General features: G+C 40.0%; 1 protein-coding gene across 1 annotated transcript in view; it reads right to left on the bottom strand.

The window, feature by feature from the left end:
• Nucleotides 1-213: 213 nt before the first annotated feature.
• The window catches only part of lhpp (phospholysine phosphohistidine inorganic pyrophosphate phosphatase), a 42,567-nt gene continuing 23,811 nt past the window's right edge, over nucleotides 214-18,969 (bottom strand). Inside the window, exon 7 of the mRNA XM_034708780.1 lies at nucleotides 214-3,511. Coding sequence (XP_034564671.1) covers nucleotides 3,418-3,511 — 94 coding nt within the window. The 3' untranslated portion in view covers nucleotides 214-3,417. The remainder of the gene's footprint in view (nucleotides 3,512-18,969) is intronic.

Genomic DNA, 18,969 nt, shown 5'->3' with positions numbered 1-18,969 from the left:
CTGCATTTATCATCACTCAGACCAGCTCACTTCCCATTTCCCAGCCATTTGTTTTTGTAAAGACAAAAGCAGCTTGATATAAATTCCAGTTTAAACCTGAAACAAGGCCCCGGTGCTTAGAGACCTAGATCTCTTTCTCAAAGATCTTTAAGTTCCGCAACAAGAGGTCAGACAAACTGGAAAATAGAGGGAGATAAATGTTCACAACAGCTCTCAAAGTACAAAAATAACTTTATTTATGTATTACTTTCATTACAGATTAGTCCCCACTATTTTATCAATGAAGTGCAGTGAGAAAAAACAATATTAAATTCTGACATAGTCATTAATTATATCAGTTTGTGTTACATCAGCCAAGTTCCAATCCACCACAGATGTTTTACTGCTATGTTTCAAGTTGAAAGCTGTTTAAATGTACAGAAGACTGAAGATTATTTATTATTCTATCACTCAATGATTTATTAGGAGCCAAAAACAATGAATGGTAACAACCAAGGGGAACACTGGGACTTATTTCCAAGCAAGACAGTATAAATCATTAGCTACTGATATACCAGAGCTAATGTTGTCATGGCTCTTTGATAACATGTTACATTAGAGAGAAAATTTAAAATACCTGAAATGTCAACACAAACGTTTGCAACATTTATGTAACCCTCCTATTATTTTCGTTTCTTAGGGACAGCATTAATGTTCCGGGGTCAATTTGACCCGGGGCATATTTAATGATTCAAAGTCAGAACCCCAAAAAATCCCAATAAACATTTTTTTTAATCTCATTATTGACTCCATTACTAACCATTTAAATCAATATTTAGTGCAATGGTGTTTTTTAATTCTCACAGATCATGGTTCAATGAGGATAACTCACTCGTTTTTTTATGAAAATTAATGTTAAATGTACATTGGAAAGACCTAAATATAACTACAATAGTTTTACATGACTTGGAGTTTTGTTAATTTTATTTAGCATTTTATTTTCTATATTTTTATTTTTTTTGAAGTGATGTTGATCAATTATTCTGTATATTGATTGCAATAATTAAGCCAAGCAGAAGAAGTTTTATACCGAACAAATACTTTTAACATTTGTCTTTAGATTTTTTAACTTTAAAATGGGTCAAATTGACCTGCAACATAACAGGAGGGTTAAGCAAGAAAGTCAAACACCTCATCTTCCCTGTGTCATGGAACACTGTCAAAGTGTAAAACATTGAACTAGAAAGTTGTTTAATGCTAATGTCAGCTTTTAAAATAAATTGTATTTAATGTATTTTTGGGGGGCATTTTTGCCTTGACTGATATGAAAGTAGAAGATACACAGGAAATGTGGGGAGTAGAGAGTGTGGGTAGACATGTAGCAGATGACTGTAACCAGAAGTGAACTAGCGACTACTGCGACAAGAACTAAAGCCTAGGTACAAAGAGTGCAAGCTCAAACTGCTAAGCTCTGCCATAACCACCCTGGACAGTTGAAAATAAGCACTGCAGCCTGTTGCTGTTTATGTATATGGATGCTTGTCTTTAGTATGTGTTTCAACTATATGTTCTTGTTTCTGTTTTTGTCTTTATTGTGAAGTGTATGCACCTGTTTGAGACCTGTCAAAGAAGAATGTCTGCCACCATCTGGGGCAGACAATAAAGCTCTATCTCTCTATCTCTCTGTCTATATATCTATCTGTGCTTCATGTTGGCTATTTTCTCAGAGCAGCTAACGGTGAAACAGTTTGCAAGGAAGTTGTTTACTTAATAATGTTAGCAATTATCATAAGGTAGCTAACAGTCTAATGGTTGGCTAGGAAGTGGGTTAACGCTGATTTTAACTTTGTGTAGCAAGTAGTTAAGCAGTAAGCTAAGATAGAAGTTGTCTGAGCTAATGAAAGCTGTTGTCTAAAAGCGGCTAACATTCAAACTGTAAGCTAGGAATCTGCTAAAGATATCTATAGCTGTTGTCTAATAGTAGCTTACAGGATTACAGTTAGCTAGAATGTTGTACAATGCTAATGACAGCTGTTGTCTGAAAGTAGTAAAGAGTCTAGCAGTTAGAAAGGTGGTTGTTTAAGCTGATGGCTATTGTCTCAAAGCAGCTAACATTCTAACAGCTATATGACAATAGTTGAAGACAATGATAGATGTAGTGTGAACGTAGCTTACAGTTTAACAGTAAGCTGTTTAAGTTACCAATAGCTGTTGTCTTTAACCGCTGGTCAGTTTAACTAGCTGTTAAGGCTGATTTATACTTCTGAATCGAATCGACGTTGTAGCCTATGCCGGGGGTTCGCGTTGCTCCCGTACCTACGCAGAGGCCTACGCATGTAGCTGACGTGCACCTCCTCCAAAATGTAACTACGCGTAGAATCGACAAGGACCGCAAGCCCTGTGATTGGTCCGCACATTGGCCGTGTATTTCATCTCCTCCTCTCTATTCTTCATGTAATCATATCTGTATGATAAACAGCAACATGTATCAGCTGTAGATTAACATAACACGCTCTAAATCGCAGTGGAAAAGTAAACCGAGATCATAGAGGGGCCGGAAGCAGGCGACCAGCTATCAGAGAGACCACACTGCCCTCAAGGGTTTCGGAGGTGAATTGCTTCGCGACACGGAGACATCGACGCACAAGTATGTGGCGCTCATGTCTACGTCGACCACTGCTGCGTAGGGGAGATGCAGAAGTATAAATCAGCCTTAACACATTAGCTGTTGTTTGTTAGTAATTGTTTATTAATCATGTTTTTTTTTTGTACTAATGTACCATTATCCATAACTTTTTTCAGCTGCTGATCAATCTAAAAAAAGCTAAAAATTGACAAAGAATTGTCCATTTCTAGCACTCAGCAACTGATCGTTATCTTTGTGATTACAGCATTTGAGCTTTTCACCCTTAGCATGACGTCAGAGGCCTCCATGGGAATATGATGAACAGGTAATCCATAGTTTGGCTGCAAACTGCTTTCATATGCACAAAGAATCCAACCATGTAACATTATCAGGGTGCTTTTACACACAGAAGCACTCTTCCTTATTTTAACTGTCAGTCAGCAGCTGGTTACAGGCACATTCATGTCAGCTTGAGGTATCTTATCTATGACAGTCATGTACTAAAAAAAAAAGGCACGTCGCTGCTGTAAAGTGTTCAGGACTGTGTCTCGTACACCTGGCTTATAGTTCTTCACATCTAATTGTTTTGCACTTTGAGGAGCAACAGATGGGAGGGTGTTTTCATATTTGACAGTATAATGAGTTGTGACAGTTACAGGATATGCAGTTTATGAGGGTTCTTTCAGTTTATACTGCTTTGTACACCCTCCCCATTGGAAACAACACTACAGAACTATATTAAAATTATATTGTGCACCTTCCTGTATCAGTTCAAATTAAGGGAAGAGTCTGCAGTGTCCAGTGCTTTCTACTCAGCACCTTTGACTTAAGATCATGTCCACAGCCTGGGCCAGGTTGTCCACAGTGCCGTCTGCCTTCACCGTTGGGTGATTCTCGTCGCTGGGCCTGAGGGAGGAGAAAAAAAAACTTTATGGACCCACTCTACACGAACAAGCAGGAACAAACAACTGCCACATGAGAGTCGGTACACAAGCAAGCAGTAGCGGTTTGATGCTATCAGATGAGTTAACAATGCTGAAAGTATAAACTGGAGCAGTCTAAGCAGATTCAGGAAAGTCAAAGCTTGAACAAAATCCAGCGCAAAAATAATACACAGGCTGTCTCATGAGAAGTCAAGGGGAAAGTTTGGGTGACACATTGCCTCTGTGTCCTCTCACAATGGTTTTAAGAGCTCACTTATGATCAACAGCAACACACTCAAAATCAAGGTTCACAGTGAATTTTTTCTGTGCTGAAGCCCTCACACTTAAAGGTGACTATGCATCTGCTTGCCAAAAACCCCTGCAGGGCAGTGCATGCTTTCTGTCTCTGTCACCAGCTGTCAAACACTCTTCCAGACTACTCGAAGGCAACTGAAAAGGAGCAAATGGGGACTTGAATGTGAACTGCCATTTCCAAAACACCCAATTCCTTTAAGTAGCAGTGAGGAAATAATTTGGTATACAGCAAGAGGGGGGGAGGGGGGTGGGGGACAAATCACCTAGTTGCAAGAAGCACAGAATTTTAAGGGTAGTGAGTTATAGAGAAGGATAACATGTCTGGTGCTTAGAACTGTCACTTCATGAAGCACCACATCATTTTATTCAGTCATGCATGGTTTCATGACAATAAACTCCTCTGACTTATTTGATCTTCTGACGTTTTCAACTGTGTCATAATCAAGTAAAAATAAAATGTCTTTGGGTTGAGCTAATATGTATCTTATAAAGCTACACTCATTCCCATCAGCCTCCAGCATCCTTTTAGTGCTAAATGCAGATGGTGACTGTTGGAGCCATATGTGTGTGTGTCAATATTATCTATGGACTGTTTACTTGTTTGATGCACTTGTGTGCTCATTAGGTGGCGGGTGTGTCAAGCCAGGTGTAAAAAGCATATAGGGAAGAAGACCCAATTAGTGGCAGGTGAGCTGCCTACCGGGTAGCATACAGTTTTTGACCGTCACCGTCGTCTTCGCCGTCTTTGTCATCTTTGTCACCGTCTCGGCTACAATAGCTTGAAGCCTTTAATTCTACAAGTTCGTAGTAGATGCAAGTGTGGACTGATCAGCTGAGTGTTTATTGTATGTCGATGTAAAATATACCCTTAATGATGTCAATGCATGAAGATTGGACTTCATTTATTCGACCTGCACGAGGAGGACGCGTCAACTGAGTCCCGGTAAAGCATCCCCTCAGTGGCTTATACTGTAGGTGTTTTGTTTCGTTTGGCGAAAGCAAACCACTACAGCGACATTATGCTAGGTGCGCATTAGCATGTAAGCATTAACGAGTAATGGGTGGAAAGCTTTTTTTTTAAAGCGTAGCAAATAGTGATGTACACAATTAATCGATTATCGATTAATTGATTGTTAAGAAAGTACTCAAAACACGTTTTCCGTCACGTGGAACAAACATCATGTGGTCTCATATTACACTCATCTATCAGGGAAGTGTTTTAAGTTTAAAGCATGTTTGGATGCGAATCAGCTGTTAAAGGTGTTGCGCACAGCAGAGACGCTCAGTTGGCGGCTGTGCGTCAGTTCTCCGCTTATTAAAGAGGATCAATACGCAACTGCTGCCAACAAAGACACGGACACGAAGGTTGACAACTTTAAACATGACATTTCCCCACCTTTAGATACAAAGCCAACAGACTGGTGGGAATTGCTAGTACACTATGTTTGCAGGGCAGCAACATCAGAGCCGTCTGGGCTTTTCTGGCGCTGGACTGATTATGACCCGGTTGCGCTCCCAGCTGATACCTGACCGAATACACATGTTTATTTTTCTCAATAAGAACGAGTAGACAGAAAACTGGTCACTGAGAGTCTGAAGTACTTTTCTATTAGTATTATGAGCCTTCACTTTATATATTATAATATTTCTATGAGCCTGATCATTGATAATCAGTTTTAAACATGTTGTACCCATATTCAATACTGTCAGTTATATGCATTTTGTTGCTGTGGAAAATATAATTTAGGGGGAAAACAACGTATTTGGCATTGTTTTTGACATAAGAATAATAATGTTTGTTTTTAAGTTATATTTTTTTTTGGCCTTTTTGCCTTTATTTTATAGGACAGCTGAAGAGAGACAGGAAAGTAGAGAGTACAGAGTGGGGTAAGACATGCAGGAGATGGTCGACCGACCGGGAATCAAACTGGTGACCCCTGCGACGAGGACTGTAGCCTCTGTACGTGGGGCGCTTAGACCGCTAGGCCACCAGCACCCCAATAATGTTTGTTTTTATTGCTTAATTGATAATTGATCGTTAACATTTCCAAAAGTCGATCAAGGAAAATACTTAAAATTTACATCCCTAGTAGCAAACCATGTGTACTGTCATGATATTTAGCATGACTGCTAACAGTTTTAGGTTCAAGTATGTGATATGTTTGTCAAGTATAGGATGCTATGTGAACTTTTTCGCTAGTAGACGGTGTCTAAAGGAAAAACAAGACATGAAAACTGTAGCATGCTAAAGGAAGATTATGAACAGGATAAATGTTAAACATTAGCAGGTTAGCTTGTTAAATGTGTGCTAATGGCTTATAGACTTAGAAGTGTTAATGGCTATTATGTCACAAGAAGTATTTGTGCTTAGGCATGCAGGTTTTTGGGGTATCAAATACTGAGTGGACTTTTGTGCCTCCACATGTGAATATTCATGAGTGGCCATGGGAAAATTGAGACAAAGGTCACAGGCCATCTGAGTAGCATCATAATTTTGTCTAAACTGGGCTTCCTAAATGGTGAAAAATGTGTAGAAGGCGTAGGTCAGCCTTGCCCATCTCCCCCCCTGGCTGCTGCTCTTATTTGGCTCAGGTCCCAGTAAAGGATGCAGATACGTCTGTTTAATCAGCTGGTAGGGGAAATGTGATCCATTTGGCGTGGCCCCAGACCCCGGCCGGCATGCATGACCCTTTTCCTCTTCATCACATCAAAAGACTGTGAAGCCCACTTCATTTATCTGCAGAGGTACCCGGGACTTCGGCTCATTTATGAAGGGGTGCTTATAGATCTGCCCCCCTCCTCTCTTTTCCCTTCATGGGCTGCCCTGACCGGGCTCTGTGTGCTGCCTCTGTTCCCTCAGTCACGGGGCTGGAGCTCCAGATGGGGAGGCTTTGTCTGGCCCCGGGTGTGCGGCACACACCGCCATTAATCCTGCCCTCTGAGAGCCTGCAGAGCACCGTGGCAAATATTTGTGAACCGCCCAAGTGTAGCGTCAGAAAAAGAAGAGGCCTGTGGGGGGGCGGCTGAGGAGAGGTGTTGAATACTGAGGCTGCGGTGAATACGGAGAAGCGGTGCCATGTGTTTACTGATGTCTGTCAGCCACCAGCGCTTGGGTTATGTGAGCTGCTTCACTAATGGTCCGGGTGTTATGTCTCCTGTGCTGGATTACTCCCACACCCTTCTCTGCCCTGGGACTGATTGAGTTCACACACGCACATACAGGCGCAAACACACAAGTAACTTAGTCACATGGTTCTAATGTTTCGAGCACCGCAGCATTGACTGCACCGTCTCTCCAACCTCATGCTCCTTTAAATCTCCAGTGGCCTTTTGCCTCTCCGATATGCATGCATGCATGTGTGTATTCATTTTGCAGCTTTCCTCCATCGCCATGAATAATAAAGGAGTAACCAGGTCAATGTGACCATGCAAAATTCAGCACAACGCAGCTAGTGTTACTGATGAGGTAATCTGCGGCGCACTGCGTGTCCTTCGGGTCAATGCAATATCAATACACTTGGAAGAAAGGTGAAGTCTCGGAGTATGACGGACACTGTGCGGCCTTCACGCAGGGATGAGGTAAGCTATGAGGTAGAAGGTGGGACAGAGTCAAGTATTGAGTGCAACACAGCTGCCACCATGATGCAAAACTTCAGCAGAGTCAGTTAATGATCACAAGGTTCGGTGGAAATATGGACGGGGGCAGAATTTGGATGGATTTGGGTATTCGGGAAACAGTTAAATCATTAGTTTGCTATTTAACAGCATTAACACAACCATGAGTTGAACTAGCTGATGTTTCAAGTAAATAATCTGTCAAGATATGAAATGTGCCAGTTCTGGCTTTCTAGAATGTGAAATTGTTCTACTTTTCTATCTTTTGAACCTTTAAAATTGATTCTCTTTTGCATTTCGACTGCTCATCCGACAAAGCAAACTACTTGAAACTGGCAGTGTTCACCAAAATAATTCAGGTGCCTTGCAGGTGTACACACTGAAGTAAACACCCCATGGTTCCGTCAGCGATCCACAACTTTAGTGAGCAGGGATGAGCGAGAACACATTGTCTTAAAATCGCTTAATTGAGCATTTGTTTGGGTATCTGTGAGCTCTGCAGCGTCCTTGCATGTTTACTTTTTACAGTACTGTGACACATACACCTCGACATGCACGGTGGTCTGTTCTCTGTGTGTTCAAGTGAGGAGCTACATAACAGTGATATCTCACAGACATCTATTGAAGATTTATCATGGAAAACGAGAAACTGGTGACATCATGATGTGTTTCGGGTCATATGACTGACGTTGCACATCCTGGGTTGTGATAATTGTGCAATTGCAATGGTCAAATGATGTATCATCCAGCCGTTATCAGCGCGACCCTTGTCTGGAGAAACACAGCTGGTGGGCTGACACAGAAGTGAGGCTGTGTACTGCTGGGATTGAGTCTGAAATCTAAATTTGAGGCATAATTTTAATGCACACATCCATTAGCTTTTCCAGCTCAGATAAATTGCCCTACCCTACAATGTCTGTGCATCTATGAATGCTGTCACTGGTGCTTATATTCAGCATAACACAGCTGCTCGAGATGAATGAATCAACAGAACACGGTGACATCTTTATTGTTTGAACAAACCAGAACAACAGCAGGCGCTGAATGTGAAATCTTGAAAATGCCATTAAGGACAAAAGCTTAGGCTGCGCCACAGGGCCCATATTGCACTACCCCTCCTCCCAAAAAAAACATTTTTCTGAAGGCCATAATGACCATAATGTTATATTAATATGTTAATGTTAAAATATTTGGGTTTCACCTGTTTTCGGCCGTGTTCATACCCATTGAAAATGAACGCATTTTAGTAAAATGCTAATTCATTAAAGAACCATATATGTGCACTACTGAGCATTAACGTGTTTCATGGAGCGGAAGATATAATGACTCGTTGCCTATAAGTATTGTAATGATGCAAAAAGTCAAACTTCACAGGCATGTTGCCTTTATTGGAATGTAAATGTACATCCAAGCATCAAGCACCCACACACATTCAAGACCCGGAACTGCTGGTGTTGACCAAAAGGGTTTTACTCAACACGAAGGCTAGATTGCTTCAAACTAATCTAGGCTAGCTAAAATGTTTGATTACTTCATTAAGACACTATCACAACACACATAGATGTAACGAGTAAGAAACTTGGCCTCTATCCAGAATGGCGAGTTTTTTTGAACGATGACAAGCCGGAATAATATCAAGCCGAAATGAAATAGAAGTAATGAGGCTATTTTTAAAATGTAAGGAGTAGAAAGTACAGATAATTGCGTGAAAATGTAAGGAGTAGAAGTAAAAAGTCGGCTGAAAAATAATGACTCCAGTAAAGTATAGACACCCAAAATTTCTACTTAAGTAAGGTAACAAAGTATTTGTACTTTATTACTTGACACCTCTGTACAGGAACAGTCGTAATGCCAAAGGAAAGGTGAAGCAGTACTAATACTCAATTTACAGTGGGACTTTTTTTGGGGGGGTGGGGCTGAGAGACAAAGCTAAGCCACGTAGCTTAGCTTCCGTGTCAGTACACTAGCTTGCCTCTCCAAACTTTTATTCAATAAGTTATTATTGAAAGAACTCCTCATGATGCTTGAATAGAGAGCAGATTTAGTGTGTATTCTTTGTAACATCATTCAAAAAACACTAACACCAATCCAATGTTGGCACTTAGTAACCTTAAGTAAATAACAGAGGTGAGGAAAAACACCCTTTAACAGGTGGAAACCTGAGTAGACCGCTGTTTGCTTTGTTGATTATAGATATAGATATTTGATTAGCAGTATGCTCACCTTCGATACGCACCTTTTAAATCGCGCTCAAAATTAATCCAAATCACCCTCAAAGGTTAGCTCAAACCGAGCATGCAAAACTCCTCCATACAACCACATCATTGTTTTTCCAATCAACAAAACCACCAACAATCAGTCGACAAGTTATCAGTGTTGTGTGTCTGTGTCTCCATGAGCTTTAAAAACAGGTACATACTGTGCACATATAATCTCCAGCAGCAGCTAGGACATGACAGTGGATTAAACAGTAATGCAAACTGGACACAGGAATATGGGTATCGTGTGTTCGCTGCACAGGCAACACAAGATTACGGTGGCTTAGAGTGTCATATGGACTCAAATATAACATGATGCTTGGCTCTGTAAAAGCCATGGATATATTTTTATAAGGACAAACTGTGCGTGCAATCATAAAGAGAGTGTGTGTAAAACTCAGACAGATGAGGTCTGATACAGAAATAACAGAGAGGGTAGCTGACCGTGGGGTAAAAGTCACGACAACCTTCCTATCAGTTAATGCTTAACAGGCTAGCACATACGCAAAGACACACGTGTGTGCACAAGGAAGCAAAACTGTCACTCCAGATTTCCATTTACACTTCTCTTCACCTCTCCACCTGTGCTGAGCATGCATTTTGGCGGACACCGTGCAGATAGAGCAGATAAGGAAGAGATGAGACGTTCAACTAGAGCCAACAGTAAACGACATCCAGAGCAATGTTTACTTCTTAAAGTGAAGACTCACAGAGCAACTTTTAGGAAACCTGGCTCTCTTTATCCCAGCAGCTGAATTTCATCACACAGAAATAGCTAGTTAAAGGAAGTTTTGGAATAACCTTGCTTGTTGTTGGAATTGTAGATCTTGAATAACTAGGTGGAGACAAAACACTGTAAACTCAAATCAGGACATAATATGAAGTGTAAGGCAGCCTGAAAGTACAGACACAGAGTCTGAAGTTAGCACTTGATAGAGATTAAAGATGTTTGGCCTTGAGTGCTGTGAGTTTTAAAGTAACAAAGTGTCAGGAAGTCAAGCTCAGAAGGGGCTTCAATCTCCCACAGTGCAATTACACAAAAAAAAGCAAGCTGGATTCTAACACAAAGAAAGATCTTGTTTTTGGGAAACCTTGAAATAACTTGGCCTGCTGTTTGTAGAAATTGTAGATCACATTTTATTAGGTACAGACAAAAAACTTTAAGCTCATCATAGAAAATAAATGTAGACTTAGATGGTTCATTTTGTAGGGTTATGGATGGTTTGATAGTGATGAAAGAGGTCTGGCCATAAGCAGGGGCGTGTCCAAACTCTTTAGACTGGGGTGGCCAAACTGGGGCACTGACTTTTACAGGAGCTGCATGAAGTATGTGCAAAACACAAACAGGTTCATGACCTACAAAAAAGAAAGCTGGATTTCTAAACACAGAAATGTATTGTTCTTGGGAAACTCTGTGGTTGCTGGAACAATAGCTTTACAATTACAAACACTGCTTGAACAACCATGGTTCCTATTAGCTCCAAGCTGGCATTTTCTAGCGATGAAAGCGGTCTGGCAAGTAGGAGGTTTTTCAGCCATGGCAAGACAAGTATCAGAGCTCTTAAGAGATCACCACTTGAAAATTGAAGTTGGAATAGAAGCAGATGCACAGAGACTGACTGATAAACGGAATGTACTTTCACTTTAAATGTAGTGTTTCATTAATACATGAACCACTTCAATAGTTGAAGTAAAAAAAGAGTCAATCATACACTCTGGTAGTAAACATTTGCTATTCTTTAACATGATTTTTTTTTATTATCCATGTGCTGTTTCTTGTGTGTTTTCTACTTGATTAATCATAAGACATTTTCTAATGTACTTTGTTTTTTAATACTCTTTTTAATTAGCCTTTTGCCTCTGTTATGAGTGCTTGGCCAGGTCTCACTCAAAAGATGAAATTTCACTCTCACAAGATGTCCTATTTGATAAAGGCAGAGATTAAAAAAAAATGCATATGACAATTACATTTAAAAGTGGGCAAAAAAGGGGCTCTGGTGGCCTAGGCAGTGGCGTGTCAAGAGGGCACTGGCACCCCTTGAAATCCAATTGGCCACCACAGGGGCCACCCCAAAATCTTAAACTATGATTGGCTGTTTGCCTTGTCAGAGGTGGGGTTTCTGTTAAGATCTAAAATTTGGGATGAGTTAAAAGGCTGGCTGTAGATTTCTTTATTAGTGCCCTCAAATGTGACTTTGAAAAAGCATCTTTTGTAAGTCCTTAAATAATTAAGCTTTGAAGATTTATGCCACTTTGTCATGTTTTTTTTTTAAGTCAAAAGGAATATAACAACTGTTTAATACTGTAATGAAAGTAGGTTGTGAAGACAGAAAGGGTAAATGTTATTTATCTGTAAATGCACTGGCCATCCCTGCCTATGTGAGAGCCTCAGTTGGGCCACCCCGGTCAAAAAGTTCTGGACACGCCCCTGGGTCTAAGTGCCCCACATACAGAGGCCACAGTCCTCGTTGAAAGGGTCGCCAGTTCGATTCCTGGCCCGACCATCTTCTGCATGTCTTCCCCCACTCTCTACTCCCCATACTTCCTGTTTCTCTTCAGCTGTCCTATCCTATCTTTGCGCCAGTGGTAGGATCAATTCCCAGTCCCAACATGATTTGGTACATGTCCTTCCCCTGTCTCTCTATAAAGCTATCCTATCAAAATAAAGGCAAAAAGGCCCCAAAATAATCTAAGAAAAAAAAGAGTTTGTGATTTCTTGGGGTTTCATGTTTTCATGATGTCATATCCTGTGTAATATCCTCTGTCTCAAATAAAACCAGTTTGCTAACACCCTGAGTATTTTGTAATGGATGCTGTCACCTGCTTTTCTGTGAGAAATCACATTTATGAGAGCAATGACAACTCTGACAGGAAAAGTCTGCCAGTAAGAGACGGAAAAACACTCAGGCAAGCTCATTGTGTCGAAGTGTATTTTTCATACCAGACAAGTGAAGGCAAGGTTAGCCAAAACATGGCCTTTTCTTACTAAAAAGCAGACTCTATAACCATAACCCCAAGGAGAGCAGGAGAACTATAGCCTTTATGTTCAGCCAAGCCTTGTGGGTGACATAAGATACTAACACAAGACAAAGCTTTCTCTCTCGCCCCGTGGGTGGGAAGGTTTCTCACTGCATGTGTTTCTGCTGCTTTGTGACGTTGCAGGAGCCTCGGCCTTGGGGGTGAGAATGTGATCGCGGTTTGACTCTGCTATAAATAAAAAGGTCATGGGAGAGATTTATGGCATGTAAGGACTCTTTAGAAAATGAAGGAGAAAAAGAAAAAGATAAAATGCTGTCTGGTGTTATCATCATATTATGTTTAACTCCATGTTTCCTATCCTTTTCCTCTTTAACCTTATATTTACAAATAAGCAGTGAGACACAGATCACTGCTCTGATATAAAACAGCTGCAACCTCTCAAAAAAAAACAGCCCAACTGAACAGAGGAAACCACCATGCTACGTGTATGTTATGGAAACAGACATGACAGATGCCGAGCACATCCTCTGCTCAGTTTGTGGCCTTGCAGCAGCCGTTATCACTTCGCTGTACAGAGGCTGTATAATGTTGTGTCATGATCGGCAAACAGCTGCGGTATGGTTTCACACTTTGCACAGATTAACGGTTCTTTTCAAGCGAGAAGGACACAAAGGGGATTCCCTGGTTGCAGCATGAAGGGCCACTTGGTTTTTTTCCATCCTGTGGCTCTCAAAACCTGCTGTATGTTTGTGTACGAGAGAGAGAGAGAGAGAGAGAGAGAGAGAGAGAGAGAGAGAGAGAGAGAGAGAGAGAGAGAGAGAGAGAGAGAGAGAGAGAGAGAGAGAGAGAGAGAGAGAGAGAGAGAGAATCCTGAACTGTCAAAACCACCCACTGGAAAGTTTCTGTCCTCAACCACAAAAAATATCTGATGATATGTAAACAGGATCTAAACTAAATACACCTTCACTTTCTGTTTCTGAGAATCTAAACGGACAATTCTCGTGTGCTGACAGACATTTTTAAATGGTGTGAACCATAAGAATTGTATTTTTTTTTTTACAAGTTGTTTTCTTTTAAGAAACCATTGATTTCTGTTCAATTATTTATCTGAAAATCTGTGTGATTATTTAAGTTTATGTACAGACTGCTAATGGGATATCAAGATGGTGGAGGGATAGGAATTGTATTTATATATTTAATGTTCTAGTTTATTATCAATGTCATCATGATTAATAATTGATTATTGTTTTTACTATTATAATTATACTTTTACCTATAATTTTTAATTGTTTTATTATTATTATTATTATTATTATTATTATTATTATTATTATTATTATTATTATTATACTATCTGTTGGGCTTCTTTTCTCTTTTCTTTAGGTGTACATGACCCTGTCCTCTTTTATTACTACCCTATGTTCACTGCCATACGGTGCGGGGGTTGGGGGCTGGAGTGGGGATCAATGACATGGCTGAACCATCACTTATGCTATGTTTTGCAATGCCAAAGCCACTGTAAAACAACCGATAAACAATTGATCACAAAATATATATATATTTATCTGAAAATCAAGTGCCACTCCTGAAACAATGCTTTTATTGTCATCCCCACAGCCCTATCAGATGAACTAAAGCCCCCTACATCGAGAAGAACTGTCATACTTCAAACATATTTATTATAATATATTATAATATATATTATATATTTATTAACGTGCATAATGTCACATTAATTTTTTAGCTCCAATTTCAATGTCAACATCCTGGTTCTCTGGTAAATTCTTCTTGTAAGACTACATTTTGAAGCGGTGAAAGCTAGAACCTACAATCTTACTGTTGTTCCCTATATAGCCTCTTTTCAGTATTATTAGCTAGCTATCTTAATGATATAGCTAGCTAATAATCTATAACTGCTGATTTTGTTAAGTTGTTTAAGTGTTTATATCACCAGTGGCAGAGAGTGGACATTTCAAACATTTGTTCATAAGTTTTACCCAAACGCTACATTTTAAGAACTTTAAGCTAACTACCGATTGTCAACTAACAGTTTTAGCTAGCAGCTTTGGCTTCTATTGCAGTTGGCTTACAACTCAGACTGTTCATATTTTACCTTTGAGCTAACTTTTGCTAATACATATTTTTTTAGCTACTTTCTCAGTTTTTTTAAATATCAAACTAACTATTTTTACTGTCACTTTAAGCTAACTATATCAACTTGCTATATTGTCGTACGATAACGTTTAGAAACATTGTTATTGTTCCAATATTCACTCCCACATTTGAATTTTGTAATTGCTTAGTCAGTTTCCACCACATTTTTGGGATTGTTGAACACTTAAAGCTGGGGTTGGTAATCAGATTTAGATTTGCAAATATCTGGGAGAAAAAAAGGAGAGGAAAAAATTAGGTGAAACAGAGAGTTATGGGATGATAAAAGTTCATCATCTAGGACTGTGTAGGCGGGGATAAAAAGAAGAAAGTGGAGAGTGAAAGTAAAAGAAAGATTCAATTTAATGATATCATATCAATATGGCCACCGGTTTGGCTTAACGGTTAGATCTCGTGTCACATGTACACAGGGTATAGTGCTCCAAGCAAGCAGGGTGGGATTCCAACCTGTGTGCAAATTTCTATGTAACAGGACAATGTGTTATTACACTAGCACTTTAATTAACAAATTGATGTCACTTAGAAATTATTTTAAGGCTAATCCTGCAGTGAAGCTAGTTAGTCAAGGCAACATTTGCTGTAATAATCAGGATGCACTGTGGGTAATGCAGGTGCCCTATTTAGACAATCAAGAAGAATGTATAGAATTAAACGTGAGGTGATTTTGACTCTTTTCACTTTCCAACACGAGTATGTGTATTTCTCAAGGCTATTGCATCAGGCTGATAATAACCTAATACTCTTTGGGAGCCACACACATCAACGTTTGAAAAATAAGTTATACAAACTTTTAAAAAGTTGCAATAGTCTCTTAAACTGCTTCACTAGATAAGAATATCACTCGTTATCTGACCAAATTCTGACAAAAATTAACTTCCTGCATCATCTCACTGCTGCATTATCAGCATCACTCTCAATATGCGGCGCTTCATGTGACCCAAAACAAACCACATCCTTTCATCAGTGTGTTTTTATATCAGCAGTGCTGTCACTGATGTCTTGCTGAGTCTTTGTTGTTTGCATGTATGTCTGTTTCTCACTGTGTAGGAGTGTTTTGTAACCCATATGGGACTGCTGAGTCACTTAATTCTTGTACAGAAAATGCTAACACACATGTGCTACCATGCAAACACATCCACACGAACCATTGGGAGGAAAAATGGCTCCAGCTGAAACCAGGCAAAGGACCAAGTCCCCCCAGCCAAGCAGCCTGTCTTCTGGTAATTGCAAGAGGGATTGGAACCCCATTGAAGGAACTAAGGGCCTGTGTTCATGTATTTAAGAGGCAGTGCTATGTTTCAGCCTGCCATCTGTGGGCTTTAGCGCTCCCATTCTCTCCCACTCTCACTCCTTTTCTCTTTCTCACTCTCTCTCGCTCTTTCTCTCTCAGGGGTGGAAAAGTACCATCGAGGGGCTCAGTGGCCAAAGCCCGGCCTGTTCCTTTGTCTCGCTGTGGGAGTCTGGTCTCACTTTGAAAAAAGCTCAGGTTAATTATTAATATCTCATTGACTTATAACGCACAGCAGGCTTCAGAGGAGCCTGTGGGACAGAGGAAGCTTTCACTCTGGGGTGGTGAGGGATGGTCGGCTGAGCTCAGGCACCCAGCGGAGTGTCAGGCCTTATTTAGAAAAGAACGGCCCAATAAAAGCTGAAAAGCCTTTCCTTTGTGTTTAAAAAAGAAAAAAAAATCAGTGTTACTATGACAACTTTGTCAAAACGATCACCATGCACACAGGTCTGCAAGGACAACTGAAAATGCTAGAGTATGCATGCCAGGCCAGTAGTTGGCAGTATAACTTTGTAGTGAATCACCACTGACACCTGTGCTTAAAGGCATTCTACAACAGGATGGTGAGAGCAAACAAGACAGTGATAGCAAACGCACGCTCAAACTCAGAATTAATAAACTAAGCAGAATCAGCAGCACAAACACAGTTCAGTAGTCCACCATTGTTGTTGTTGCTAACCTCCCACTCGTGCAATGCTATTTGACTGGGAACAAAATTTGCATGTATGAATGGGGCAATGACCTCACTGTTTTCACAGAATCTGCGTACTGCCAGGTCATACAATGACAAAAGGGATGGCCTTTTCAAAGATTCCACTCCAGAAGCCGGAATATGGTTTCAAAAGTTTGTGTGTTCAGCCGCCAAAATGCAGTTTCTGTTCTGTCTGTCTGATTTCTATCTGATATCGCTATGTTAGGATACGGTATAATATGATTTGACACAATACAATATGATTCTTTTCATCATGAAGAACATAACCTGAATAAATATAAAGGAGATAGTATACTAAAATAACTTGATACGATACGATGCGATACGATACGATGCGATACGATACGATGCGATACGATACGATACGATACAGGACGGTACGGGACAGGACGGGGAAAGGCCGGACTGGACAGTATCAATCAATCAATCAATCAGAATTTATTTATAAAGCGATGTGGCGATATTTGGCTGCTCAGACAGGACGAGGGCCCTCTCTCCCCATCGGAAACAGGCCCTTAGTACAGGCATGGTTGCAGCCAAAAAATTAATATTACTTCTTTGGAAGTCTCCGGTGTCCCCATGTTTCAGGACATGGCTTAACGAAATGCGTTCTATTGTTAAATTTGAACAAACTCGCTGCGAAAGACAAAACTCATATAACCACTTTCTAAAAGTGTGGAAGCCATTTCTGTTATTTGATGAGACCTAACTATGTTACCTATAATCTTTGCTGCTGTGATAAAAATGTGTTTATGTGTACGTACATTATAATTTAATAATGTAATGTATGTGCTTTTTTTGTATTTTAATCAATGGTCTGACTGTGTCCCACCCAATTTATTATGATTATTTTTACACTATTGAAAGGAGTTCTCTGACTAAACTAATGTCTCGAGTGTAAAAATACAACTCTCCCTGGGGCCAGAAGGGTGTTGTTACTTGATTCTTAGAAATGGGCGACTCAGTTATGAAATCAACTTTTTTAAAGTTAAAGTTCTGTTTTACTCATGCAGCCTTTTCCAACTTCTCTTGTGTTGGTTGATATGATTCATATGTCCCTGAATATTTAAATTTGTGTGGAAATATTGTGAAACAAGCAACTTCTGTTGCTTGCGTGATAAGCTGTTGAGCTCTAACATTTAGCTATGCTGAATTTCCTTCCAAACCAAAAACCTCACCTGCTAACCATTTGAGCAATAAACCAACAGTCCGTATACATAGCATAGGTTTATGTTAATATGGAGCATTAGAGGGACAGTGGAGAGGAGGTGGATTGCGTTAGGGGTTTGAAAGTTTGTATGGACATTTTAAAAACAACACGTTTAATGCCATGAGTCACCATTTGAATCTACTGCAGCTGTTCATTCGCAGCTCCAGTTTATTACAACTGTCTTCCTCTGTGAGGACTGAGTTAGCAAGCAACCTCACAGGCGGTACATGTTAGCCACTCAGACTAGTTGAATTTTCTATAAAATGCATTGAAATATAGATGTAAATGTTAGAGATGGAGAGACAAAGGGAGAAAAAGCAGTTCTGGGTCTCAAGCCAACAACAGAGTGCTGGCTGGATAAGGGGAGCAGAACGCTGGATTGATTGTGTTTACATTCCCCACAAAGCTGCTGATTCCAATCCATGGAAATGGGATGAAAATGTAGCTTATGCTAATTGAATCAGTGGTACTGTATGGAATTATGGTAAATGCTTCCATTAAGCTCAAGGCTGATGTTATCTAGCATATGTTTTCATGGTAGAGAGAATTTAAGAAAACATCATTTCTAAAGTTATAACACTCAGTTCCACTTTGGAGGTTGATTAAAATGGGAAAATTAATTTTACTGACTTGAGGCACTGACAGTTTTAATAATATATATTTAACATAAAACCATCTACGGATAAGAATGAATACAGTGGGAGCTTGCAGAAAGGAAAAAGATCCAAGCAACCAAACCCAGCCCTCATGTGTTGTCTGTTAAAAAGAAGGGAAATCCAGGAGTGGAAATAGAAACCTTATGCAACATGTATTTTCCTATGTTACCATGCAAATGTCCTGCACAAGGTTCTGACGACTGACCAACGAGAGGAAGAGGCTGGTCAGAGTTACG

The sequence above is a fragment of the Notolabrus celidotus genome, chromosome 18 (assembly GCF_009762535.1).
Source record: "Notolabrus celidotus isolate fNotCel1 chromosome 18, fNotCel1.pri, whole genome shotgun sequence".
Lineage (NCBI taxonomy): Eukaryota > Metazoa > Chordata > Actinopteri > Labriformes > Labridae > Notolabrus > Notolabrus celidotus.
Note: the sequence above shows the minus strand (reverse complement) of the source record. Positions and strands in the feature narration are given on the sequence as shown.